Source organism: Electrophorus electricus, chromosome 4, assembly GCF_041902795.1.
Source record: "Electrophorus electricus isolate QZ-2024a chromosome 4, ASM4190279v1, whole genome shotgun sequence".
Lineage (NCBI taxonomy): Eukaryota > Metazoa > Chordata > Actinopteri > Gymnotiformes > Gymnotidae > Electrophorus > Electrophorus electricus.
The window spans coordinates 39,752,501-39,778,479 of NC_137500.1; the positions used below are offsets into that span (position 1 = coordinate 39,752,501).

The following is a 25,979-nucleotide window of genomic DNA, read 5'->3' on the forward strand; positions in this document are numbered from 1 at the left end:
CTCACAGATGCATGTGTTGGACGTGAGGACATGTCAAGCCAGGGCCATCGTGGCAGTAGTCAGGACACTAAACAAGACCATGGCAGGCAGAGACAAAGAACTGGGGAACCTGGATCTTCAGGGAATGTTCAGGGTCTAATCAGGATGTTTGTCCTCACAGCGATTCAAAAGTGACGGGCCGATCACAGACACGATCACATTGTGCTAGTATCTCAGAAAACATGTAGACAGACACAAGACGAACAGCACATGAGTCCTGCACACTCATGCTGCATGTACTCTGTAAACACTGCTAAGTCACGGAAAAGACAGCTTCAGCCGCAACTTTTGGCAAAGAGATGAGGAATTTTCAAATGTGGAGATGCTAAAAAAGTTGTGGCCAGACACTGGATAAAACCAAAATCATTACTTAATCTCCAGGTTCTAGGAAACATTACGGATTGCCTAAAGAACTTTCACCCAGTAAAAATATAACAGGTTAATTAAAAAAATTAAAAAAAGGCAATTAGATTAAATGAATTACATACATACAAATGAACCATTAACATGTTTAGTTTAAAGTAAATCTGTAGAGAGGCACATGGCACTCACAGTGCCTCTCTCTGCTCTCCCACTGCTCCCACTGTTATAAACACATTTTTACTAGGTGAAAGTTCTCTGTAATCTGTAATATTGTTTCCAAAAACCTGGAGATGAAGTAATGATTTATGGCTTTATCCCGTTTCTGGCCAAAGCTTTTGGGCAGCATGGTGGCTTGGTGGTTAGTATGTTTGCTTTACAGTGCAGGGGTCTTGGGTTTAGGTCCCTATGTGGGCGGAGTTCTTCCATGTATCTGTGTGGGTTCCCTCTGGGGTCTCTGGTTTCCTCCCACGGTCCCAAAAATGGAGGTTAGGTAAAAATTGGTTACCCTTAAAAAATGTTCTGGTATGATTGTGTGTCTGCATGCCCACACTGTCTCTCCTTCCTGCACCTGATGCAGTCCACCAGGGGGCAGCACCTTCTGCTAGAGAGGACATGGTGTACTTCTCACCAATGTGTTGATTGTAAATTGTCCTTGGGTTCTGAGAAGATGCTATATAAGTTCATTCATCCATAAATGGTGCTTTAGTAGTTGTTTATGCTATTTAATAAAAGACCATTTTCGTTAAGAAGAAATGGCATTTTTTGGTTCTTCTTCACTGCTAATGCTATATTGGTGTCAGAAGCAGGGTGTCACCACCAAGCTTGAAGTGACTGAGTAGCACATCAGACAGAGGAAGGCGGCACCAAGTATGACACCTGCCGCCCCCGGACAGGTGCAGCCACCCAAGAGCAAGGCTGGGTGGGAAGGCCAAGCTCAGCTGGTGTCTTCTAGCTTCTGGCTCCTGGAGAGGCATAAACAGGTTCCATAAAGAACAGATAAGCATCTTGGTGGCAAAGTGCTGGTGCCAGAGGTGCTGAGGCAGCACCAGTGCTCAAAGTGGCCTCATGTTCACTGTACTTCTACATCTTACTTTTTGGTGTTCTGTGATTGTTCTTATGTACCAGCACTTCTCACAAGCTCTCTATATTCTTTTCTGCCCTCTCTGTATCACGCTCTGGGAATAATGACCCTATATTAACTGCATTACCCAAGAGGCCCTATCTGACACTCAACTGTTCCCATTCTATCAACAAGTCTATTACAAGACATGCAACTTTAATGCTAAGTCAATTAACATTATCGCTAGACAGTACAAATAAGGTTCATGCTAGTCTAAGTAATGCTGATGCTAAATATAAAATGTTGGCCTGGCTCCAGAAGGGTGACAACAGAACCTGTGAGTCAGACAAAGACACAACAAGAATCAACAAGGATCCGTAGACCACTAAACGCCAGCCGGAGCAGCAGACTGACTTTCGTGCCTCTCTGAGCAGGGAGGGGTCTGTTGATCTGCAGTACCACCTGAATCTACTGCTACCACGGCTAAATACCAGTACAAACAATAACCTTAAGTGACGATGAATGGCCTGATTGTTGGTTCAGGGATCAAATTATGTATTTACACACACACACACACACACACACACACACACACACACACACACACACACATTACATATAGTATAGATATTACATTATTAAATAATTTAATCTTATTATTTATATATCATAAAAGTAATAGTTTGGCAAATGGTTGTCACTGAGTAAATAGATTTATATTGTGGACATTAGTAGTAGCTCAGTGTTTAAGGTACTTGACTTATAATCAGAAGGTTGCTGGTTCAAACCCCACCACTGCCAGGTTTCCACTGCTGGGCCCCTGAGTAAGACCTTTAACCCTCAATTGCTCAAGTTGTACTCAGTCATAACTGTAAGTTGCTTTGGATAAAAGTGTCAGATAAATGTAAACATTAGTGATATTTCCTAGGGGCTTTTATTTACTGTAATTCAGAATATAATACTTAATGATTTACTAGATGATACTAGATGATGCCAACATGTAGATAAGGAGGAGTACTGGCACGTTTTTCCCACTTCAAGCACTGGGTGGCATGTGCAGCTCACCCCACAGGCAGAGAGCCGCCACCAGGGCAGAAAGAGCAGAGATCCTTGGTGGACACAGTCGACATTGTGGCGAACAACATCGTGTTAGATGGCGGAGGGTCTGGAGAAGGAGGTGGCATGCTCAGAGTCAGTGGTGTAGGCAGAGGGGACCCTGCGCCAGACAGATCAGGAACATCAGCTGTGGCTCAAGCCTCTGGATTTAGTGACAACAGCTCAGTGCCCTGACTGAATCTGGCATGCTGGTGTTGCTGCTCCAACCAGTCATGCTACTTACATTGCACACCAGTCGACCCAGTTGAGCCCCTCTGGCAGCCGAGTTGACATGAGCAGGAGGAGATAGCTCCCAGTCATAGTGGGGCAGAGCCAAGTGCGTGAGTTCTGGTTTGCACATATGCAAGGTGTGTGCATGCTAGGTTTGCAGAGGCCAGAGCCGTGTTTGCTGTCAAGAAGAAAACGCCAGGCTTAGACAAGTCAAGCAGAGGCATACTGCCAGGGCTCCGATGCAGTGTGGGGAACCGCCAGCTCTGGAGGAGCTGAACACACATTGTCAGAGTCAGCTGGAGGAACTCTAGGGGCAGGGGACACTGTCATATCAGCAACGTGAAGCTACCAGTGCTGGAGGAGTTGAACACAGAGTTGGTGCTGGTTGGCACATCCCTGAGGTCAACAACAGACAGCCGAGTTCCTCAGTGAGCTGCACAGCTTCCTGGGTTTGGCTTCATACCACCAGTGTTGCGTGCATGGGTTTGCCGACAGCCACACTCCTGCCCACGCTCACAGCAGAGGGTCCCAGTGCGCTGAGGAGGAGGGGAACGCATGGGGCTGTACAGGGGCTCCAGCAACACGTGCATCATCGCCGGCTCAAAGGTACGTGACAGGATGGGCAGAGCTGGCTTGAGCAAGCCAGAACAGGACTGTATGCTGAAGATGGACGTGTTGTGGTGGCGTCACGCTATTTCTGCTCTTATCTCTACGGTGTCCTTTCTGTCCTGCGTACCGATCATGCCTCGCTGACTTGACTGATGCGGTTCATAGAGTGCAAAGATCAGGTGGTGTTTGGGAGAAATGCTGAGGTGACGTTGCCAGTGATTCTTATGGCTGATCTTCTTGTCTGGATGTAGAACGGCCCCGATCGGTGCACGGTGGAGAGGGGCTGCCACAGTAATCACAGGCCCCACAGATTCTCTGCTCCAGCCTGCCTGTGAGATGACCTGGGCCCCTGTTCCAGGCCAGATGTCAGGAAGCCCTGTGTCCTCATGGCCATGTGTTAGTTCACAACATGACCAGAGGGATGTATGGTTCCAGACCAGAGCACGGCCATGACAGCGTAGCAGCTAGTGGAGGATATCTTCTGCCATGTTGGAGTGCCTGAGGAGTTCCACAGAAACCAGAGGCACAACTGAGAGTCAGCAGTTATGGTTTAGGTCTGCAGTCTGGTCCTGCTTGCATGCCGGTCCACCGAGTCAGCTGGGTCGACCCCCAAGGAGCTCATGTCTGGTCGTGTGACAGGGTCAGGGGAGAACAGCAGGCCCAGAGAGGGGTTCAGCAGGAACCGTGCCATAGCCTGCACAACATGCACCACCTCGCCAGAAATCATCAAGGCAGCGTCAGAGTTCGCTAGAAGCAAGCCCAGGAAACACTCTGCCAGGCACTGCTGTTCTCGTCAGGGATGCAAGTGTGGATGTACATCCACAGCCACAGGAGGCCTGGGCCACAACACCCCCATGAGCCTTATGCTTCCTCATGCTCGCTGTTTTGCTCCCTCCCCAATCTTCCTGTTGTTGTCCATGTTGTTAAATATAAGAATGCAACAATATATATTTCATCATTTTTTCTGTTTTTTCTATTTAGAAAGACTAACATATATGATTTGTCTGATGCTGGTAAGAATTTTAAATCTAAATCTGTGTCTGAAGACCGCATGTCTACAAGTAAAGACAGAGCAGCTTGTCGCTACCTTAAACAGAGCAGCCTGTTTTTCTAGCTACCTCTGCAGAAGCGTTCGAGCATCATACTAGCCAGACTGCTGTCAAATAAGGCATATCCGTTCAATTATGTCAGGTAACTTTTCCTGCTTTTCCTTTGGGATGCAAGCCAAACCGATGTCAGACATGCCGGTTACTGTCTGAACTGCCCTCCTCTCACTGAATGCACCCAATGCCACTCTATGCATTCCGCGGCCCTAACACGGTGTCTCGGTGTACTGCACTTCTGTTGTTGTTGAAGAGGATTTAGACTTTTTATTTACACAGCATGCTACACAGCGGAGCGGTTCCTGACAAAGACTGAGGACAAGAGGTCGAGTTCTGCACAGTCTCATTCACACACAGCTACAAATTACAGTTTAATGTGAAAAGACACCACAAAGGAAACAATTACAGATGTACTTTGCAATGCAGAAGACTAAACACGTGCCATGGCTGACACATAAAACTTCCTCACCCTCCTCCTCCTCCTCCTCGGCACGATCAGGCCCGGGTGATAGGGCAGGGTCCTGTGGTCTGTGTGCCTGCCAGACGTTACCACCCTCCACGGGACGCGGCGGGGACTCAGACGCTCTACCTGATCCTCTCGCCTCCAGTCTGTCTAGGAACAGTGAGTTCACCCTGAAGGAAGCCATATATCACCATCAAAACAACCTTTCAGATACACCGATACATCACAGTGTTATTGTGTAGTCGTCTGTGACGCTGTGGATCACTTATTGACCCTGATGTTCATGCCTCTGTAATGTTCTTTCAGAATTAGGTGTGCGTACCGCAAACGCTCACTTTCCATTTGCCTCTCCCTCGTGTCCTCCTGTTGGCTTTGTTTTTCCTCCAAAATTTCACCCTGGAAACGATACATTTATGGAAATTAATCCTTAATGGGAAACGTCACCTCTGGCTGTAGTAGGATGTTGCATGAGAAACTTTGGACCATCAGCTAATTACAGCCACTATATTTACTTATTTATTCAGTTCATGTAAACAAATAATGTCATATATCTATAACTACACAGATCCCAACAGGGACAGAGATGATGGAGAATTCCACCCACCCACTACACAGATCACTGCAGGGACGGAGGTGATGGAGAACTCCACCCACCCACTACACAGATCACTGCAGGGACGGAGGTGAAGGAGAACTCCACCCACCCACCACACAGATCACTGCAGGGACGGAGGTGAAGGAGAACTCCACCCACCCACCACACAGATCACTGCAGGGACGGAGGTGATGGAGAACTCCACCCACCCACCACACAGATCACTGCAGGGACGGAGGTGATGGAGAACTCCACCCACCCACTACACAGATCACTGCAGGGACGGAGGTGAAGGAGAACTCCACCCACCCACTACACAGATCACTGCAGGGACGGAGGTGATGGAGAACTCTACCCACCCACTACACAGATCACTGCAGGGACGGAGGTGAAGGAGAACTCCACCCACCCACTACACAGATCACTGCAGGAACGGAGATGATGGAGAACTCCACCCACCCACTACACAGATCACTGCAGGGACGGAGGTGATGGAGAACTCCACCCACCCACTACACAGATCACTGCAGGGACGGAGGTGAAGGAGAACTCCACCCACCCACTACACAGATCACTGCACGGACGGAGGTGAAGGAGAACTCCACCCACCCACTACACAGATCACTGCAGGGACAGAGGTGATGGAGAACTCCACCCACCCACTACACAGATCACTGCAGGGACGGAGGTGAAGGAGAACTCCACCCACCCACTACACAGATCACTGCAGGGACGGAGGTGATGGAGAACTCCACCCACCCACTACACAGATCACTGCAGGGACGGAGGGGTCCTCTGGGTAGCAGGGTGCTCCAGCCATGCTGCAGGAATGAATTCTTTTACAGGTCTTTTCTCCCTGCAGCCACCAGTCTGTACAACTCTGAACTCTAACTCATCTATTTGGACTTCTGCACTGCACATTATTCCTGCTTATTCTGTACCAGTCATGATATTTTTAACATTACTGTCATTTACAGCATCTTTTGGGTCCTTATTACTGTAGAACAATACTGTAACACTAACTGTCGCACCAACTGGACCCTTACTGCAGTATTTGAAGTATGTATATATGTATATGTTGAATGCATATACATGCACGCACATCATGTAGATATATTTATACTGTGTAGTATTTCTGAACAAGGTTTGTATCTCATCTTTCTCATCTCATCTTATCTAATGTTTTCTGATCTTATCTTATGTCAGGGCCAAACTGTGTTAGTCCTGCTCCTTCTCCTTTGTTTTATTAAAGTGTTGCTGTGCAGATGTGTTCCGTTTACACTGTGCAGTACCTTTCTCCGCTGGTCATCTTTCTTTCTCTGGAGGGCTGCCAGCTCTTCAGTCCCCTCCCTGTGCTTGTGCCCCCGGGCCTGCGGACCAGAGACCACAACTGGGTGTCAGGTCAGTGCCACAGTGGCCACACATCCCTGCTACAGGTGGCCTACATGGCAGGATCAGTGTTAGCTGCTTTTTCGTGACGTAACCTTTGGTTTCTCTGCAGAATGAGGTGCTTTGAAGGAGAGGCGGGGCAGGGACAATGAAGAGAGCCTTTGTGTGTTTGGTCAGACGGCCCGGGGACAGCGGGCAGGGGCTCGGGTATGTGAAGCGGCCTGAGAGCATGGGGAGTAGGTGGGATGACCTGGGCCTGGCACCGTGGGAAGCCCACACAAAGGATCCTTTGCGCAAACAGAGGATATGGGGGAGATTAATCTATCTTGTGGAACCATCACTGAAACCATAACAATCCTCGGTGGCCACAAAACCACATCAAGACCCAATCTTTCCACAAACACTTTGATCGGCAGGCCTATGACATTTAGGTTGGAGCATTTCAGTACTTTGCCTGGAGACGCTCCAGATACTTAAATCAATACACTGTGAAATATGACTCAGAAAGGTCTCTTCTTCTAGAAAACGGACAGAACCATTGCACCAGTGCTGACGCATAATAACTGTCCAGATCTATTCCTTTAGCATTAAGAAATGTTATGTCTAATAGAGTGCTTTTCTTTTGGAGACATAGAAAGGTAATCCCTGGATGTTCAGGGAAGCAGATCTAGCAGGCTTCAGACACAGCCAAACCTTTCTTTGCTCACCACAGGACCTGCGAATACAATGTCACATACAGTGGCTCCTACAATAAGTCATCCAGGCCTTCAGCTTCCATGACTCAGTCTTCTGCCTGTAAAATCACCCCTGATCAAAACAAACCAAATTAATTATTGTATCCCTGCAGACATTACAGTTAAACTCCATAAACAACACTTGTCATTTCTCTGCAAGAACTTAATACCCTGACAACTAAACTAAGTTAGTTCAATATTTTAAGTAATATATACTTGACTTATTTCCTGCTCCCCGTCAGTTCATGCATATTTCAGCAAGTTACTCTGACGTGATGCAGTTCCAGTGACTCTGGAGGCGAGATCCTGCCTCCCTCATACATCCTCTTACACTGCTTGTGTTGTTGGTTAAAACTTGGACACTGTCCAGGTACTTTCACCAGATCAATGCAGGTTATTCCACACCAGTCTGTCAAACTTTTCCTCTGCGCTCACACAACCTCTTTTGTGGGCCGGGCTTGCCGTGAACTCTGGGAAGTCCCCTGAACTCACTTTGCCTCTCTGCGCAGAAGCGTATTCTCAAAGTCTGTGTTTACATTTTGGAAGAGTCAGTGGTGGACTCGGATGGCTGTCTCTGATGTGCGGGTAATGAGGAGGTAATTCAGGGGTGGCAGGCGAGGGGAGGGTCAGACTGAGCACCTCTGCAGTTTTGCTCTACTCTGCGCTTGGATGCGCCATGCTGATGGAAGACCTCTGTTTACTCTAAAAACACGTATCAAAGTCAGATCAATTGGTGTGAATTAGCCCTGGGCCGAGGGCTGCAACCTCAGTGCCACAGCTATGCAGTCAAGGCATGAACCCAGGCCTCTTAAACACACAGAGCATTCTTTAGCTGCCATCTTACCCAAGATGACGTCGGTTTGGAGTTGCTTGTTGCCATAGGAACTGAGCTGGACCTCTCAAACCTTTGAAGAAACTCTTCTTTTCTCCTGCAGGATGTAAAGTTGTGCCCATGACTAATGTTCTAACTGGTAAGAACATTACATGACACTTACACATGTCCACTCTTATTGTGCTCAGTTTATGTATACTGATACAATACATACAATACATGTATACAATACACAATACAAAACAAGTCCCAATCATAAAAGTGCTGAATTTCAAAATGTGTTTTCATTCCTGGCTAAAGCTTTTGGAACAAATTAGATATGTCAAATGAAAAATGACAAATAAATTGTAGATACTGAAAGTGGCTTCAGATGAGCACACTGCACTGGCATGTGATGGCTGGTTGGGTTCGACAGTTCAGAACATTTTCCTGAGCAGTAAATGGTACTTGAGTGATATTTCAGACCTCTTCCTTCCGCTTTTTAATTGGCCTCGCTGCTTCAGTGCAGCTGTTTTCTACTGAAGCTGCTGTAATGGAAACTGCTGCAGTGGTTCTTAGAAACTATGCTCTGGGTTTTGTTGGTGTTTGGTCAGATCCAGCACTGCTGCGCTGAGCATTCGCACCTCCATGGATGGCTGTCAGTCACTAATGAGAATATGTAGATATACCTTTGCAGATCAGCTTGGTACTGCTCCCTTCTCTCTTCTTCCTGCTGCTTTTTCTTCATCTCTAACCTGTTGGCCTGCAATGCAATTTCCAGGCTTAACTGTCTTATCTGTCTTCCGGTTATTGTACTTAAAATTTATTTTCACCATATGCATAAGTGTATAGAATTTTAATTTTATCACAAAGCGGAAATTCGGATATGCATTCATTATGAAGACATATTTATGCAAAACATTTTTATGGACCCTGATTCAAACCTCTATTACACTGGTATAAACCTCTATTACACTGGTATAAACCACTATTACATTGGTATAAACCACTATTACATTGGTATAAACCACTATCACACTGCTGCCTTTGGTTGCAGGAATAATTGGACTGGTCTATCAGTAAACCTCTATATTGAGGTCAGTTTGATCCTATTTTATTGCAGTGCACTTGATGACTTGTAAGTGATAGAAGCATGCAGTGACATCTAGAGTTATAAGGGAGAACTACAGAGATATCATATCAGCTCCATATCAAAACATGATAGCAATGATTTTATAAGCTGAGCAAACCTATAAACCTAAAATCTAATTATTACGACAAGAAATAGAAAATAGGAAATGATCCTTATCACGTCACACCTTTTCTCTCTGAACAGCCTTCATTTTCTGGTTCTTTTCTTCCTCTTCTTGTCTCGCCCTCTTGTTCATTTCTTCTTTTTTGAGCTACAGAAAACCACAAACATTCAGATGCAGCAGAAATGTGCATAAAGACATGGGGTGTAGAAAACTGGTATCAGTCTTTCTAAACAGCAAGTGAAAACCTTTTTTTGGAGCTTTGCTCTGTTGGCATCCACTTGCTGTTTCTGTCTGACCTCTGCTAACGGCACACCTCCGCCTAGGAGAGTGAATATATTAGCAGCTTCTAGAATCACTGGCTTTGTCATTTGCATTTCAGATCTGGGCACATCTATCTTACACATCCGTACCCAGCTTCTCTGGGGCGAGGTGGATGGGGCCAGGGCGATGCTCGTCCTGCCATCTGTCCAGATCTTCAAGCTCTTTCTGTGCAACTGCGGAAGAATGGATGAAATGAGCTCGTTCTAGCTACTCTAAATCTTGGGTCTGTTTAAGTAAAAGGTTTTAGATGAGAAACGCCAAATTCAAAGCCCCCAGCAGGAAGCCCAGATAAAAATGTAAGATTTTATTAAAGATATAAGCTTTATCTTTAATAAATGCCAATTTTCTATTATTTGTTCCTACTACCACTTCTGGAGGGATCTCTGAACTAAGCCCTCTGTGCAAAGACTCATCCACTCCATCTATGGTATTTACAGAAACTATTCTGGTACCAAGATTTTGAGATACGAATTCTAGATATATCATTGAATAATTCACATAATACTTTATTCAAGAAGTCCTCTTTATTCTTTCCACCTACAAAAGTTTTACATGGCACATGTTACAGAGTGCCATGTAGTACCATGTAGGACAGAATGAATGCCTACAGTGGGTATTGCATATCATTGCACTGGTGGACAGATACTCAGTAGCCTATACTGCACTGTAATTAATGATATAGTAACACTGTAATAGTATCAATGTAAAGTTTCTGAATACTAGATGAAAACTTAAGTGTTAAATGAAATATTAAATGCAATTTTTTAAAACTCACATCTGTTGGAGAAACTGTGGCTGGTATGAAGCGGTAGTTCGTATGATTTTTATATCAGTTTTGCATGAATTAAAGCTGTCATGGGCAAGCACACTGTGATGCCAAATCTCAGTCATAAAAACTAATTACAAATGTAAATGGAGGCTAAACTTTAACATAGTCCAGTACGACATTATTCTGATAGGTATCAATAGCCAAACAAGACCACTGAACCTGGGCCTACTGGTAATCATTATAGAAGGGAGACATACAGATCAAAGAGGCCAGAGGGATAGGGAGGCAATAGCAGTGTCCTGCAACGGCTTACTTCTCAGCATTCTGCTCCTTCTTGACTCATTTGGCGGCACCGTGGAGTATCCCTCAATGCTGAATGGGCAGAGACATCATTGGATATAGCAGGTAAGTTTTACTCACTATCTGCATCCATGTGCTGAACTTACAAACAGCCTCCATTAGCTCATATGCCAAGCATGTTCCAAACAAAGGAGGGGCTTCTGTAATTTTATAGTAAATAGAGACCAAATACATTTTCACAAACAACCAATCTGGAACTCCCCTTCGAACCCAGCCATACTCAGCTATGACACATATATAGCCATCCAGAAAGACACTGGCTGCAAAGGAAATTCACAATACACACCCTAAACAGCATGTGTGTTTAATGATTCACATCTGTATCACAGTAAAGATCTTAAACATGCTCACTGCCCAATAGGGCGTTTACACTGCATCATAAAAGGTAAGGTTTCATTATCCAGGTTTACTATACAGCCCTACAGCACATTTATAATAAAGCATATTTCAAGATTTGTCTAACATGAACCCGTCTAGTAATTTCTCTTATTTTATGTAGACAGAAAGTTCACGAGAAGGGCTCCATAATGAAGGTACCCCGGCGGTGTTGCCCTACAGCCTGCGCTCCGGCACACCAGCGCGTCTACAGAGGCACGGTGTGCGCATGCGTCTAGTTTGTTTACTGCGTTTCGTTTCAAGAGGTTTCTGCTGCTGAAACGAAAGGGAAACTATAGACGGCTTAGTAAAAATTTACAGCTGATCTCCATAAACCCGTAGTGGTAAATATTTATTGACAGCAGTTTGCATGTTTCCGTAGCCTATTAGTTTCTAGGTAATTAGGCTATTCTGTAGTTTCACTTGGGTTGCGAACACATAGAAAGCCTTAATAACAAAGGCGAGTCGTCAGAAAAGCTCCAAATAAATTGAGATTAATTACATTTGATAATTAAATAATGTTCTTTTTTATGTTGCACTTACTGTGTGAGCTGTCGCTGGTCTGCAGGCTGGGTGTGTTGGAGAGGTTTGTCGGCTCTGTTCCCGTCCGCTCCGTCGTCATGATGGTGTGGAGTCATCGTGCCGCTGCTATCGGGATTCATCGTGTGATTGCTGATTCAAGGCGCCAGAGATATGCACCAGTCTCCTCAGAAGTTCCTTTAGAAATTACTACCATGAAGTCCGACAAGATGCGACTAGAGTGCAGGTCTACATAGGCGTGTCCTCGTCCCAGCGTGCCTGACAGGTGGAGGATGAGAGGCGGATGTTCCTGGTTCTCAAGAGCTGCTGCTGTCTCAAACACACTGAGTGTTGGGAAGCGCTAAATAATGGCACTGGCAACTGGAATGAAGTCTGAGCATCCACACTATTATTAGTTATTATAGTATTATATCATTATACTTTCACCATACTATTTATATGTGATTATAGAAAATGACCAAGGACCAAGGACAAACCTAACCCTAACCCTAACTCTATCTCTAACCCTAACTGTATCTGTAACCCTAACCCCAACTCTAACACTAACACTAACTCTAACATTAACCCTAACCCCAACTCTAACACTAACACTAACACTAACCCTAACCTAAAATTTACTGTGGACACTTTCATTATCTAACCTACCGTATAACCTACTGTAGCCACAGATCCTTTCTCATAAACCTTTATTCTATAATTAAGTGTTAGAATACTGTCTGCATTCATGTAATCAGATATTCTTACTTGTACTCTACCTTTGCTTGCAGACGCGCGCATTAAGTTTGTCCTGCTGGGCGTCCCATAGGCGTCCTCCCTTAACATGGCGAGCTCATGTGCTGCTGCAGCCATGGATGGAGACCTTGTGAGAAATACCGAATACACACCGAAACCCCGCAGTGGAGACGTCGACCAGCGCAGTGTGAGTGGGTGCTGCGGAGCGGCAGTTAGCATGCGTACTAATGGACGTTTTCCGTAGCTCATTAGTTGGGTTTACGTTTAACGTGGCTAGCTAGCCAGTAAGAAGAACTGGCTATACCGTATCTGGCTAAGAAGGGTTTGGTTAGCCACACAACTGCCTGTAGCCTAGCTAATGTGAACCCGGCTAAACTAGCTAACGCGAACCCGGCTAAACTAGCTAACGCGAACCCGGCTAAACTATCTGACGTTAACCCGGCTAAACTAGCTGACGCGAACCCGGCTAAACTAGCTGACGCGAACCCGGCTAAACTAGCTGACGTTAACCCGGCTAAACTAGCTAACGCGAACCCGGCTAAACTATCGGACGTTAACCCGGCTAAACTAGTTGACGCGAACCCGGCTAAACTAGCTGACGCGAACCCGGCTAAACTAGCTGACGTTAACCCGGCTAAACTAGCTAACGCGAACACGGCTAAACTATCTGACGTTAACCCGGCTAAACTATCTGACGTTAACCCGGCTAAACTATCTGACGCGAACCCGGCTAAACTATCTGACGTTAACCCGGCTAAACTAGCTGACGCGAACCCGGCTAAACTAGCTGACGTTAACCCGGCTAAACTAGCTGACGCGAACCCGGCTAAACTAGCTGACGTTAACCCGGCTAAACTAGCTGACGTTAACCCGGCTAAACTAGCTGACGCGAACCCGGCTAAACTAGCTGACGCGAACCCGGCTAAACTAGCTGACGCTAACTCTATAGCGGTCTGGACAGCCACCATTTAACCTCTTCAGTCGTTAACCGGCCGCTCACCTTCATTAGCTACAGAACGGGCAGTGGTGTCTTCACCTTGCTGGTTCAAGTTGCCACTGTTGGGCCCCTGAGCGAGATCCTTAACCCTCAATTACTCAAGGTGTACTGAGTCATAACTGTAAGTCGCTTTTGATAAAAACGTCTTTTAAATACTATAAATGTAAACTTGGGTTAGCTAACAGTTAGATTGGCTCATTTTCAGATCTAACGTTTATCTTTGCTAGGAAAAATCTAACTGTATAAACCTCAGATTTCACGATTTAACCTAAGATTTTATCTGAATTATAAAAATGTTAGCATTATAAAAATTAATGTAATTAAATATCTATTAAATAACTATTAACTATTAGTTATGACCTAATGTAGCTAGCTAACGTTGTTGCTATATTAGTAGCTCAGTGGTAAAGGTAGTTGACTTGTAATCGGATGGTTGCTGGCTCAAACCCCACCACTGCCAAGTTGCCACTGTTGGGCCCCTGAGCAACACCCTTAACCCTCAATTGCTCAGGTTGTACTCAGTCATAATTGTAAGTCGCTTTGCATAAAAGTGTCAGATAAATGCCGTATATGTAATTGGAAGTTTAAAATGAATGTTGTTCCTAGTCTTGTCTAAAGCAGCCTCCTCACGAGTGATGGCACGTGTTCTTTTCAGGGTGGTATGCTCATTGCTGTCGGGCTTGGGGTTGCTGCAGCAGGCTTTGCAGGTGAGCTCATATTTAAACTCTGGCATGGCGAGTTGAATTCAAATTCAAAGATCTAGACATTATGGAGCCTTGTATTTTGTATAAAGGACATGGACGGTACAATGCATTTATCTGCTATGCAATAGCTACTTTTGTTTCTTCAGAGTGCTATCACACCTGGCTTAACATCTACAAACACCTTATTGTACAAGTGTTCATACATCACAACTTAATTCCCATACATATACATTACTGATATTGGCCCTAGGACACACACCTGCACATTATGTATGCGTTTAGCCTTGTGTATGATCGGAATGTTTGTTTGTTTTTTATTGTCCGTGTATTGTCTGTATTGCTGTAGTGTCACAAACGGCCTCGTGTGTGTGTGTGTGTGTGTGTGTGTGTGTGTGTGTGTGTGTGTGTGTGTAAGCACACTTGGCCAATAAACCATAAACCTGATGCAAATCATTTCAATGAACCTGTTCAAACTGTTTAATATATGTGTTAACATCCTTCTCCCTTACGTGTGTGTACTATAGTGATGTTCTAGCACTGTTCTTCAATGACCTGGTTGCTGTTAGTTTGCTGTCATTTGTGTACATCTGCTTTTATAGGTTAAACTATGTTGAATAACACAGTTTGTGATCTTTACCACTTTACTTTTCATGAAAATGTGACTTTGTGACACTTAAGAGCTCATTTAAGTTCAGGAGTAGACGCATGCAGTGTTTCTCACTACCCAACTGTGTTTATCTGCTGGAGCAGAAGTGTTCAAACCAGGGAGGTTCTCTAACGTTAACAGGAGCAGCGGATGAAAGAGGAATCGTTGGGACCCTTGTGTCAGTATTAGGTTCTGAAGCTGCAGAGCATTTTAAATGAAGGTCTATGCATTATGTCCGCTAACAGGTACAGTGGAGATTTAATGGGTTTTGTTTTAGTCACCTTGAAACAGTTAGGATGCACTTTCATTACATACCAAAGCAGGAAATGGCATTGGGCTGCTCTAGTGTATAGTATAGATAACTGATTGAGTATATTCTTATTTTTACAAATTTAAATTTTCCTAGATGTGACGCAATTTGAACATAAGACGGAAGCAAAATTGTTCTTCCTTCTCATACTGTTGAATACACTGAAGACTGTGGAGCCAGTTATGAAAGTGAAGGTTAAGCCCCTCTCACTGAAAGTCCTCAAACAAACCTCTTACTGGTTAATGAGTTCAAAGTTGCTATTAGACCAAAACAAACCAAAGAGCCTTTACCATAAAATGAATGACTGCCCCATTTGAAAGGTTGTATATGGATGAATAATTTACCCGAGCTCTGTCATCAGACTGTTCTGCAGGTGTCTGCCCTCCTCCCCGACTTCACCTACTAGGTCAGCGTTAATTGGCCAGAACTGTCACTCGTCACTGTGTGAGATCAGCATGGAATAACACTTGTGGTTGCTTTGAGGAAGGGCCCTGATTCCTTTACCAGTGCAGTAAGGGGGCAGCTCAGATGCCAGGAACCCTGGCAGTGTGTGGTCTGTTGGGGCAACACTATGGCTGAGAGAGGATCAGAATTCTACCTGGAGGTGGAGAGGAAAACAACTCTGCTCACCCAGCAGCTCTTGGAACATGTGATGAAGCACTGCAAAATTATTAAGTGTGAATTTTTGTAGACTTCTTGCAAAAAAAAAGAAAAAGGTAATTTTTTGAAGGAATTTGTGATAAATATCACTTTATAGATTTTTGGAATATTTGCTAAATAATATCTAAATACATTGTTTATAGTGCCTTCCATAATTATTGGACTGTAAAAAGCAGCCTTGTTATTTTATAATACTGGCAGGCTTCATATTAAAGCAGAATAAGTAAAGACATAATGCAAAGTGATTGTTACCTCATTTGTGGCTGTTTGCGTTTTTTGCAAATCTTTTGGATTCATCTGTTTTAGGTGGTCAAAGGCAGATTTTACATTTATCTGACGCTCTTCTCCAAAGTGACTTACAATTCTGACTGAACACAACTTGAGTAATTGAGGGTTAGGGGTCTTGTTCAGGGACCCAACAGTGGCAACCTGAAAGTGGTGGAACTTGAACTGGCAACCTTCTGATTACTACTCCAATACCTTAACCACTGAGACGCCACTGCTTAGATTTGTCACAAAGCAGCTTTACAAATGTCTGAGTCCAAGCACCCAGTGAACAAGCCAAGTGCAACAGTGGCAAGGGAAAACCCCCTAGAGCATAAGGAAGAAACCTTGAGGGACCAAGACTCAGAGGGGGCGTCCTCCTCTGGCCGACAACGCACACCGCAATAGAAACAATAAAGAGCAGAAGAATAGTGAGAAAATAATAATAATAATAAGAAATAATCAGTGAATGTCTATTCTGTGTTTCTAGAAGTCCTAGTCTGGTTTCAACAGTGTGCATGTGTCCATAACCCATCCCGCATGAGGACGTCTGGCAAGGACAACATGACAGACTATGTTATATAAATTAAGTACATTTATCTATTTAAAAGTGACCTTATGAACAGTAGCTCTGCTGATTACAGCAAAAAGATAGCAGAATTATAACAGTTACATTGAAACACAAAGCTATTACTGTTTTCAAAACCAGAGAAAGGAACACTTACTGTGTGTTAGAGAGAAAGAGATGAGCCTGTAATTTTGATGTACAAAAAAATGGGACATCTGTTTATAAACCAGTCTAACAGATAGGACATGGGGAGGGGGTCCATCAGACAATCCAGCGAGCAGCTACTCCCTGAGCTGCTGGACATGGCTGCACGCCAGTCTTACATGGCGCTGAGGGCTCACATAAAGTATTTTATGCCTTAATGGTGTAATGCAGAGGCCTTTAGCTAAAGCGGAGCTCTTTTTCCTTCTCTTCATTATTCATCTTTAATCCAGCATTTTGGAGTTTACTGTACAGCAAAAATAACAGTTTTTGACTTCATGGTCCCAATAAAGAATCTGTATGTCCTTTTTGTTGAGTGCTGATTTACCATCGTTTGGTTCTGGAGGGAACCACAGACCATGGCAGTTTCCCAAGGCCTCGGACAGCAGAGTGCTGTGGGAAGTTGAACAGAGCCCTGTCTTTTACCACGTATTAAGCTTCAATACAATGTGGTCTTGGATTTCGTTTCACCTTTATGATAACTGTATTAATCCTTGAAAGTTGTTAAAATGGATAGATGGAGCACTTTGTACCACATCTTATATTTTCTTTGCTGTGTTGCATTCATTTTTAGGTCGATATGCTTTCCAGTTATGGAAACCTCTTGGACAAGTTATCACACAAACTGCCAAGAAGTTTCCTTCCACAGTAAGTCTCATAAAAATCATTTAAGAAGTTCTGTTAATTCAGTATTAAATAGGAAACACTTTGGGAAACCACTTTGTTACACCCCCCGGTTTGTTATTCCCTAGTTTAGACACATTTTCAAATCTTATACCCTTAATTATTCTAGAAAGTTCTTCTGTACAAGGTTCACCACTCACACACAGGTTTGAATTTAGACGGCAGTGATTTGTGGGTACTGAGCATTTTTGCATTTTCCCACGTCGGATTCCAGGCCGTGGGTTGCGTGTGGTATTGGTGTGTAAATCTTCCACGGTGGGGTACAGGGCTACGGTGACTCACGGCTCAGTGCAGTTTGACCCCAAGCCTGAGTTCATAGCAAACTCGGAGCGCTACAAAGCAGGTTTGGTTTGTTCAGGTCCTCTTTGATGCCCAGCACTAACATGAATTAAATGTGGTCACATATGAGTTTATCGTAACACCAAGGTATTAATTGTTTCATTGTCCTGTGAATCTCATTTTGCCAGTATCTCTCCATAAGTCTCCTGTGTTACTTTGACTCGGCCACTGACTGATGTTTGTGAGTTTTTCTTTTCATTTGTTTGCTGAAACCATGAATCATTTAATGAAGATTAAAAAAAATTAGGGAGCCATCCTAAAATGTAAAGATGGGGTTCACATAAAGAAATAAACATGGCCTCCTCTCTTGGGGGCTGTACTTAAACCACACATTCTTGGAAGCTGGTACTGGCAGCAAAATAAGAGTCAACCATCCAAAGTAAACCTAAAGTTCTCAAGAAATGCCTAACATTGACTTCAATAAACTTTCATGGGCTTGACATGTCTGCCTTGAGCTGTCCAGACTTTGTTTTTGGAGTTTCTACAAGTGTCTGGTAAATCTTTTCGTCTCCCCAAACAGTTTTATTTTTCACACAATAATGCAATAGGGTGGTGGTTCCAACAAAAACTTAAACGAAGTGTGCAATGTGTAGCTGTGACTATATAGAGCCTCCTCCTGTTAAATGCTGTGTGTTTAGTGTCCACTCTTTTTTCTCCAGGCGTTCTCTGCATATTATAAAGGAGGATTTGAGCAGAAGATGACTAAGCGAGAAGCCAGTCTCATCCTGGGGATCAGGTAACCAAGAGCGCCGTGCCTTCCACTGCCAACACAGCCCCCTCGTGCAACGGTGCCTCTTCTGAATTGTTCCTTTGTGGGTTGGACTATATGAACAAAGGCAAAATCTTTCACAACATGCGTGCACACTGAATCACTGAATTTTCCAACTGGGTCTGTGGTTAAATCCATAGACTATCTTTTTGGTTTTTGCTTGGTAGTCACCCTGTGTGTCTCCGCTTTGATCCTGGCCGGTGATGACAGCAGTGAACCACAATCTCTACTTCAGCTTTATAATCTGCTCGGTCATGGACCACCCTACGTCCTCCACCACAGGAGGGGCGAGGAGGTCCTGTCAGGGCCATGCCAGGTGGGCTCACCCTGGCAGTGGCACACACTTCGTGGTGGGCATTGAGTCATTTGGTTGTGGCTCATTTCATCCTCTTGTTTGTCATGTGTGGTATTTGACTGTCTTCAACCAAACCGTGACCAGTGTTGCTTGGCTGTGTTTCCTAAGCTTAGTCAACTACTTAGTCAACATCCTTGTCAAAGGCATTCATGCTATTGATTTGTATGTATTTTGAGTTACAGATGCTCTTAATACTGTGCAGTATATCAGCACTCGTTTCACATAACGATATGAGTAGTGACCAAAACACCCAGGACCGTCTGGAGGGAGTGTCCCATGGAACACAGCTGGTTTGAGAGCATTTGGGTGTCCACAGGAGGGGCGGGAATCTCTCAAAGGGAATAGAAAAGTCTGAGCTGATCTTCTCAGTCTGTTACCACCCTCTCCAGGATAAGGAAGATGATGATGATGATGATTATTATTATTGGTCTAGTGTACAGGGTACCACTGCGCTGTCTCCTGTGGGTGTCTGGAGTTCAGGCCCCTGTCTGGGTGAGTGCTCCACACTGTACCAGTAAGAATCCTTGGGCAACACTCCAACACTACATTCGTTTAACTCTGCAACATGACTGAAATTGTAAGGCACTCTAGATAAGAGCGTCTGACCAATGTAAATATAGTTACAATGATACTAAAAATGACATGAGTTTAATGCTATATAGAGAGAATCCATGAGCATTACAAGCTTGATAACCTATTAATCTATTGCACAATTCATAATGCATAAAAAGTACATATTTTTTTCATAAATCTGGATTTTGCCTACATTATACAACCACTGTTACAGTGTAACTATACCTTTGATTACAGTACAACACTCTCCATAACTGCTTAACAGGGCTTTCATATGCTATTTGAATGATACACTTCCATTATGTAAGTGCAGTGTTACTGTATTGTTACACATTATTAGTCCTCATTATATTATACTATAAAGCATAGTATAGCTACACTCTAACACCTGTGCTGCAATTTAAAGTCTTATGGGTTGTCCTTAGTATAGTTTGTGTTTTGCTTTGAGAACAAAACAGTCCAAACAAGCTATGTTATGTATTTTGTCATGATTACCCAGCACTGAACAGCATTTGTGTGTCTGATGGGGACATTTGTCTTTAGTTTAAGGACGTGGCCTTTAGTTTACGCTCCTCTGTAATGTGTAATGTAAGAGAGTCTGCTAAATGCATTCAGTGTAAATGCAAAAACTCAATACCTCTGCTGTTCCTGAGACACTTGTACCAGCTCAGCACCCACAACCGCACGACTGTCATGTCAGTGTTGCTACTGTATGTCTTCAACCCATATATTAACTAGAGGGCAGTGGTTGTGTATTTCAGAAACTGAGGTCGATAAGGACTGAGAACTCATGCGTGCCAACACTCTGGCTCCAGTCTTGAGTTGTGTGTATAAAATGCTCCTATAAGATCAGTGTCCCAGATAAAGTGGCCAACGAGCATTGGGCCATGGTAGACATTTCTAATAAAGTGCTGAGTGTGTGTGGGGTCAAGGAAGCTGTTTCTCATATAGAGGTCAGTGTATGCAGAGGTAGGTGGTCAGTGCACTGCTTTGTGGGAGGAGAGTCTGTACAGTAAATCCAGCACCTACAGAGTCAGATCGTATTGTGTTACTTCTGTGTACAGCCAGGCAGAATCTTTGATCCACAGACATTTGCACCAGATGCATAAGAATATGTCCTGACCTACTTTGCCTGCTGTCTGTTCTGTTCTCTGCTCTCACACACATTTCACTCGGTGTATGTCAATTCCTTTTCCTTTATGTCTCTGTCCTGCGCCACTGCTCCGTTAAACAGACATGCGCGTGAAAGGCTGAGTTCGTTTGCCATTGCATCTGCCACGGCATGTAAGTCCGTCTGGTGTGTTTGAGCATGTAGGAGCCCAAAGCCCTTGAACTATGTTACTGGGGCCTTGCGCTTGTGATGGTTTGGCACGATGGTTATAATATCACGTTCTGGAACATTTCTTGCACTTGTTAATCAGTGGCCAAGGCTTAATTTTAGCAGACCCGCATTTCAGTGAATGATCTGGAAGTCTTTAGTACTGTTAGTTTGGACTAATGATGTACCTTTTCTCATCTTCAACACCAGCTTTTCCGTTACGACGTGCACTGGCCACAACCCTGGATAATCAGAAGCTGTAATCAGCCAAGCAGCTAAAAAAAAAATGCCGCCAATCTTTTATAAAGCTAAAGCTTTGTGTGAAAAAAGTGATATGGGACACTAAATTTGACGTAGAGTCTGAGGAATGGTTGGCATGTACGGTGCGTCCCAGCTCGTGGTGTTGTACCGTATGGCCACTAGATGGAGCTGTGCGCTTTTTACACGTGCCACGTGTTTTCTCTCTGCAGTCCTACAAGCACAAAGATGAAAGTGCGAGAGGCCCACAGGAGGATCATGGTCCTGAACCATCCAGACAAAGGTTAGCTCACCTTAACCTCATTGACGCTGTTTGGTTTGCCGTCTCTCATATTAATTTTGTGGTTTTTGTCTCTCTTGTATTGTTTGAGTATTAGTTGTTCAGCATTTATTCAGCATTACAGAATTAAATTATTAGAGCCCCATAAGGAATGGACATGAGACTCTCTCCACCTGTCTGTTGGATTCTTATATTCATCCTCCTCCTCCTCCTTCACCAGGGTATAACCTTCGCTTTCCCAGTAACCACATTTGATTCACCTTGACCTGTTTTTATCTGTTTAATTCCTTGATTTTAGATTTTGGTTGCCAGTATTGGCACTAAATACTGGTCAAATGGTCATTCCTGTTAACAGTGCAGGCGCATGGTTTATACTCCCCATGTCCTCTTCAGGTCCTGTTTTGAATGCAGGTCAGTTACAGCATGATGGGAATGAAAACGTGTCCACTCCCACAGAACTGGAAGTGAGAGAGTGTGAGACATAATACCTGCTTTGCATCCATTGTCTACTTTTCTTCAAATGACACATTTCACATTTATCAAAAAAAGATTTATCACAATGCAGTAATTACTGAATGATTCCCTCTTGCATATCCTGACCATCGTTTAGCAGATATGTTAACTAACATTCGTAAAGGACAAGGTTTCACAGTCACTTACTTCACCCAGTTTTCCATGGGGCTCTGGCGAGTCCATGGCATTTGCATGTTAAAGACGAATCTTAAAAATTTGTGGTTGATTGTCTTGGCTTCCTGAATGTACTGGACTGTTTTCTCCACTTGATTAGGAGACTTGTCTCACTGAATGAACTCCACACAGTCAGGTGTTTTTTTTTTCCCGTTACATTATTAGGCCCCACAGGTGCTCACTGATCTAGCTTTGTTTTCTTGTTCAAGGTTAATGGCCTCCCCTCCTATCTCTTGCTTTTCCCTATCCTACCTACATTTCTCCCTGTGTGTGTGTGTGTGTGTGTGTGTGTGTGTGTGTGTGTGTGTGTGTGTGTGTGTGTGTGTGTGTGTGTGTGTTTCTACCAGCCATTCCGCTGCTCCTTCAGGCAACTTTAACTCAATGTGAAATAAACCGTGTGCTCCACGATGCCTGTCTGTGGACGATGGGGCTTCTACCTGTGAGGAGAGAGAGTGATGGAGAGAGAGAGAGAGAGAGAGAGAGCAACAGACAGTGAGCAAGAGAATTTCTCCTTGTTTATTTCTCTGAGGGGAAATATTGCTTATTAAAACATTACCTCTCATCACATGCAGGAGATTTCCTGCTAGGAGACGTTGGATGCTGTGGCTTCTGTACTGACCTCCTTAAGAGACACAGCAGGGCTGGAAATGATCGTCTCAGTCAGCCCATGAAATTACTCTGTTACTCTATTACTCTGTTACTCTGTTACTCTATTACTCTGTTACTCTATTACTCTATTACACTATTACTCTGTTACTCTATTACTCTGTTACTCTGTTACTCTATTACTCTATTACACTATTACTCTGTTACTCTGTTACTTTGACTAGATTACTGGATTTGTTTATATATGTTCCCTCTTGTACAAGTTTGGCTGTGATTGTGACTTCAGACAAGTGATGATGTGAAGATCAATATTAGAGGCCACATCATTGGTTCATAAAGATAGTCCCATAATGACATTTTCCGTAATGGTTGTTGGTGCTGTAATGGCATTCTTACATTCAGTGTAAAGACACAGAAAGATCATTGAATTATCCTTCGGTAACTTGCTAAGCGTGATCTCATGAGTGGACGTTTAAACATGTCTCAGATGTATGCTTGTATGTGTGTGTGCGTGTATACGTGCGTGTGTGTATGTTCGTGCGTGCGTGTGCATGTATATACGTAGGTGCGTGTGTGTGTTCGTGCATGTGCGTGTATACGTGCGTGTATACGTGTCCGTGCGCGTGTTTGTTTACATGCGCCGGGGGGACGGCTGAGCTGTGTATAATTAAGTGTCACTGTGGGCTGGGGTGCTCTGCGCCCCTCCCCTCTGGCACAGAGACAGATTGCCAGGCTCTGGCGGCTCTGCTCCCTGCTGCCCGCACCCACTCCGCCGTGTTCCCCCATTTATAACAGCCACCGCTCCTGCCACACACGCCGCTGACAGCAGGCAGACCACAGCGGAGTGTGTGTGGGCGAGTCGGTGTGTGTGTGTTTTGGGTAGGTGTCACTGTCAACCTGGAGTGCCCTAGGGATTGAATGAGGTCACACCCTTATGTTACTAAGCACCATTCCTTGTTGATGTGTGTGTGAATGTGGGAGTGTGAAACGTCTCTCAGATGAGGAAAAGCCCCTTTCTTCTGTCTGCTGTACGGTGCACCGAGCCCCTGCAGCAGCCCGTGTGAAGCCCCTCACAACCTGAAGTCTCTCAAGACACATCAGAGCAGTATAATCATGAGACATTATCCCGAAATCAACATAATTTGATGTTTCACAATTCGCAGCACATTAGCTTGAGCATTTAAGTATTTTAAACGGTTTTAGGATAATGAAGTTGTTGGCGCATCTGTTTAAGTAATGTGTGCGAGCAAAATGGCGTTAGGAGGAAATTGGAGCGTGCTGGAGAAGGCCCTCCGCACAAAGGGCAGCTAATGGTCTTCACCGCCGCACTTAATCCGCACTCGCAGGCTTGCGGTTCCCTCGGCAGGGCACAGAGTGCAGGATTTCCATCAGCTAAACGCCGGCTGGGTCACAGAATCGGGAATGCAGATTAAGCTCAGTGTTTGGGTAGAGACACACCAAACTGACCCTGAAGAGCCAACAGCAAAGGCGATGGTAGTCAGCACACTGTCACCCTTCGCCGTGTGTTTATTTACAAACACGCCAAACAGAGTAGGGCAGATGAATGCCACGCATACATTCTGCACTTGCATAAAATAAAATAAAAAAACGAAAGGAAACCGCTGCTCCCAAGAGCGTCAGGCTTCTTATAACGAGTATTTTGAGTTATGAGACTCCCACGTTTGCTTGGGCTCCTTCCTTCTATGAACGTTCATATGACGATGTCAGAGTAATGACAAACTTCTGGACGGTTAGCACAACACAACTGCATTCATTGTGTCTTAACCTCGCGTACTGCCTCGGTAGTTACGCCAAGTTTATCATAGAGAGTGATGGAGAAACACACGCACGTGTGCGCACACACACACACACACTGATGGGCTAAACTGTTTGCTTCTCTTCCAGGTGGATCTCCATATTTGGCAGCAAAGATCAATGAAGCCAAAGATCTTCTGGAATCTGGCCCGCGGCGCTGACCAAACCCAACCTGCTCTTCAGGCCACTGTCCACTCTGCCACCTCCTGTTCACCCCCTCCTCGCCCCCCCCACCCAAGCGTGCTGTGGCCCCGCCCATACAGTGGCTTTATATTGAAGGACTTTTGTGTTGCAGATATGAAGTAATAGCTTTCATTGAAATGATAAAAATACAGTTTTATTTGGTGCTGAGGTGTCATTCCTAAAGAATGTCCATGCAGTCATGATCCTGTTCATGTGTAGGGGGGTGTAGGGGGAAGGCTTGGAGTAAGATGGACCTGTGTGTGTGAAGATGCATTAAATTATTTAAGGAAGGTGAATAAACTATAAAAGTATGAATCTGGGACAGATTCCTCATTATTGTTGCAGGCTTTTCTCCTCCCTTCTCCTCCCTCTACCCCAGTTTGCATTCTTTTGTTCCTGTCAGTTGTGTATCTGTGGTTTGGTTGTAAGGCAGCGGCTCTGTAGTGTAGCAGTCTGCCTTCTTCTGAAGTGAGGCGCCATTGAAATGGTTTTCCTGGTGTCCCAGGCTGATGGATCTGCTCGGTGAGGGACAGTCATTTGCTGTGTGTCAGCCCCTTGGAGATCAATGAGAAGATCAGGCCACTATACACAGCTATTGCTCAGATTTTTTCTGCCAATAAGCTAGTACTCAAGTACCCTGAGGGGGGGGCAGATAGAAAGATATGCAGGAGGCCAGTTTTTGAGAGAGCCAGTTCAAGACTAGTCGTTGTAAAAGAACATTTGTAATGAGTGGAAGAATTTGGTATCACCAGAGATGAAAGAATGATTCAGGCACATCAAAGAAATATTCATCCAGATGGACCACCAACCTACATCTCCTGTTTACAATGCCACATCATTGCAGAATGAGTACATAATGGAAAGATGATCACGGGATATTTGTTATCCGTATGTCTTGTTTTGAAATTTACAAAAGG

General features: G+C 44.4%; 2 protein-coding genes and 1 long non-coding RNA gene across 15 annotated transcripts in view; 2 read left to right on the top strand and 1 right to left on the bottom strand.

Moving 5' to 3' along the window:
- The window catches only part of epsti1 (epithelial stromal interaction 1), a 13,096-nt gene extending 840 nt beyond the window's left edge, over window positions 1–12,256 (bottom strand). The window contains exons 1-11 of one of the 6 annotated variants that reach the window (XM_081713753.1): window positions 12,117–12,250; window positions 11,152–11,210; window positions 10,159–10,242; window positions 9,994–10,067; window positions 9,812–9,895; window positions 9,182–9,255; window positions 8,526–8,610; window positions 6,851–6,928; window positions 5,299–5,359; window positions 4,970–5,109; window positions 1–1,364 (exon numbers count right to left, since the gene is read on the bottom strand). The exon at window positions 1–1,364 is cut by the window's left edge and continues 522 nt beyond it. In XM_081713753.1, the coding sequence (XP_081569879.1) occupies window positions 1,188–1,364; window positions 4,970–5,109; window positions 5,299–5,359; window positions 6,851–6,928; window positions 8,526–8,610; window positions 9,182–9,255; window positions 9,812–9,895; window positions 9,994–10,067; window positions 10,159–10,242; window positions 11,152–11,210; window positions 12,117–12,235 (1,035 nt within the window). In that variant the 5' untranslated portion in view covers window positions 12,236–12,250 and the 3' untranslated portion in view covers window positions 1–1,187. Of the gene's footprint in view, window positions 1,365–4,969; window positions 5,134–5,285; window positions 5,360–6,850; window positions 6,929–8,525; window positions 8,611–9,181; window positions 9,256–9,811; window positions 9,896–9,993; window positions 10,068–10,158; window positions 10,243–11,151; window positions 11,211–12,116 lie in introns of all 6 variants that reach the window. The other 5 variants (XM_081713756.1, XM_081713757.1, XM_035523880.2 and 2 more) reach the window with 5 other exon arrangements.
- Window positions 12,244–25,377, top strand: dnajc15 (DnaJ (Hsp40) homolog, subfamily C, member 15). Of its 8 annotated transcripts, XR_014123473.1 has the most exons (9): window positions 12,423–13,032; window positions 14,498–14,549; window positions 17,770–17,843; window positions 18,878–18,954; window positions 19,128–19,337; window positions 19,525–19,834; window positions 21,704–21,774; window positions 22,806–22,950; window positions 24,970–25,377. XR_014123473.1 is itself a non-coding variant. In XM_081713758.1 (8 exons), exons 2-8 carry the CDS (start codon window positions 12,934–12,936, stop codon window positions 25,001–25,003), a joined length of 552 nt encoding a protein of 183 aa, XP_081569884.1. In that variant the 5' UTR covers window positions 12,244–12,378; window positions 12,881–12,933; the 3' UTR covers window positions 25,004–25,377. The 8 variants fall into 8 exon arrangements, 4 of the variants coding, with proteins under 4 accessions (XP_081569884.1, XP_035379774.1, XP_035379777.1 ...); XM_081713758.1 differs by lacking the exons at window positions 19,128–19,337; window positions 19,525–19,834 and adding an exon at window positions 12,244–12,378 and having other exon boundaries at window positions 12,881–13,032; XM_035523881.2 differs by lacking the exons at window positions 19,128–19,337; window positions 19,525–19,834 and having other exon boundaries at window positions 12,375–12,507; window positions 12,881–13,032.
- On the top strand, window positions 21,781–22,801 carry LOC145657592 (uncharacterized). Its single transcript, XR_014123477.1, has 2 exons — window positions 21,781–21,992; window positions 22,165–22,801. It is a non-coding gene; the product is annotated as an uncharacterized LOC145657592 (long non-coding RNA).
- Window positions 25,378–25,979: the final 602 nt, after the last annotated feature.

Coding starts and splice junctions, on each gene's coding strand:
- dnajc15 (XM_081713758.1), top strand. CDS start 12,934: ATGGCGAGCTCATGTGCTGCTGCAGCCATGGATGGAGACCTTGTGAGA. Junction 21,775..22,805: donor CCTGAACCATCCAGACAAAG/GTTAGCTCACCT, acceptor TGTTTCTACCAG/CCATTCCGCTGCTCCTTCAG. Junction 22,951..24,969: donor GAGAGAGAGAGCAACAGACA/GTGAGCAAGAGA, acceptor CTTCTCTTCCAG/GTGGATCTCCATATTTGGCA.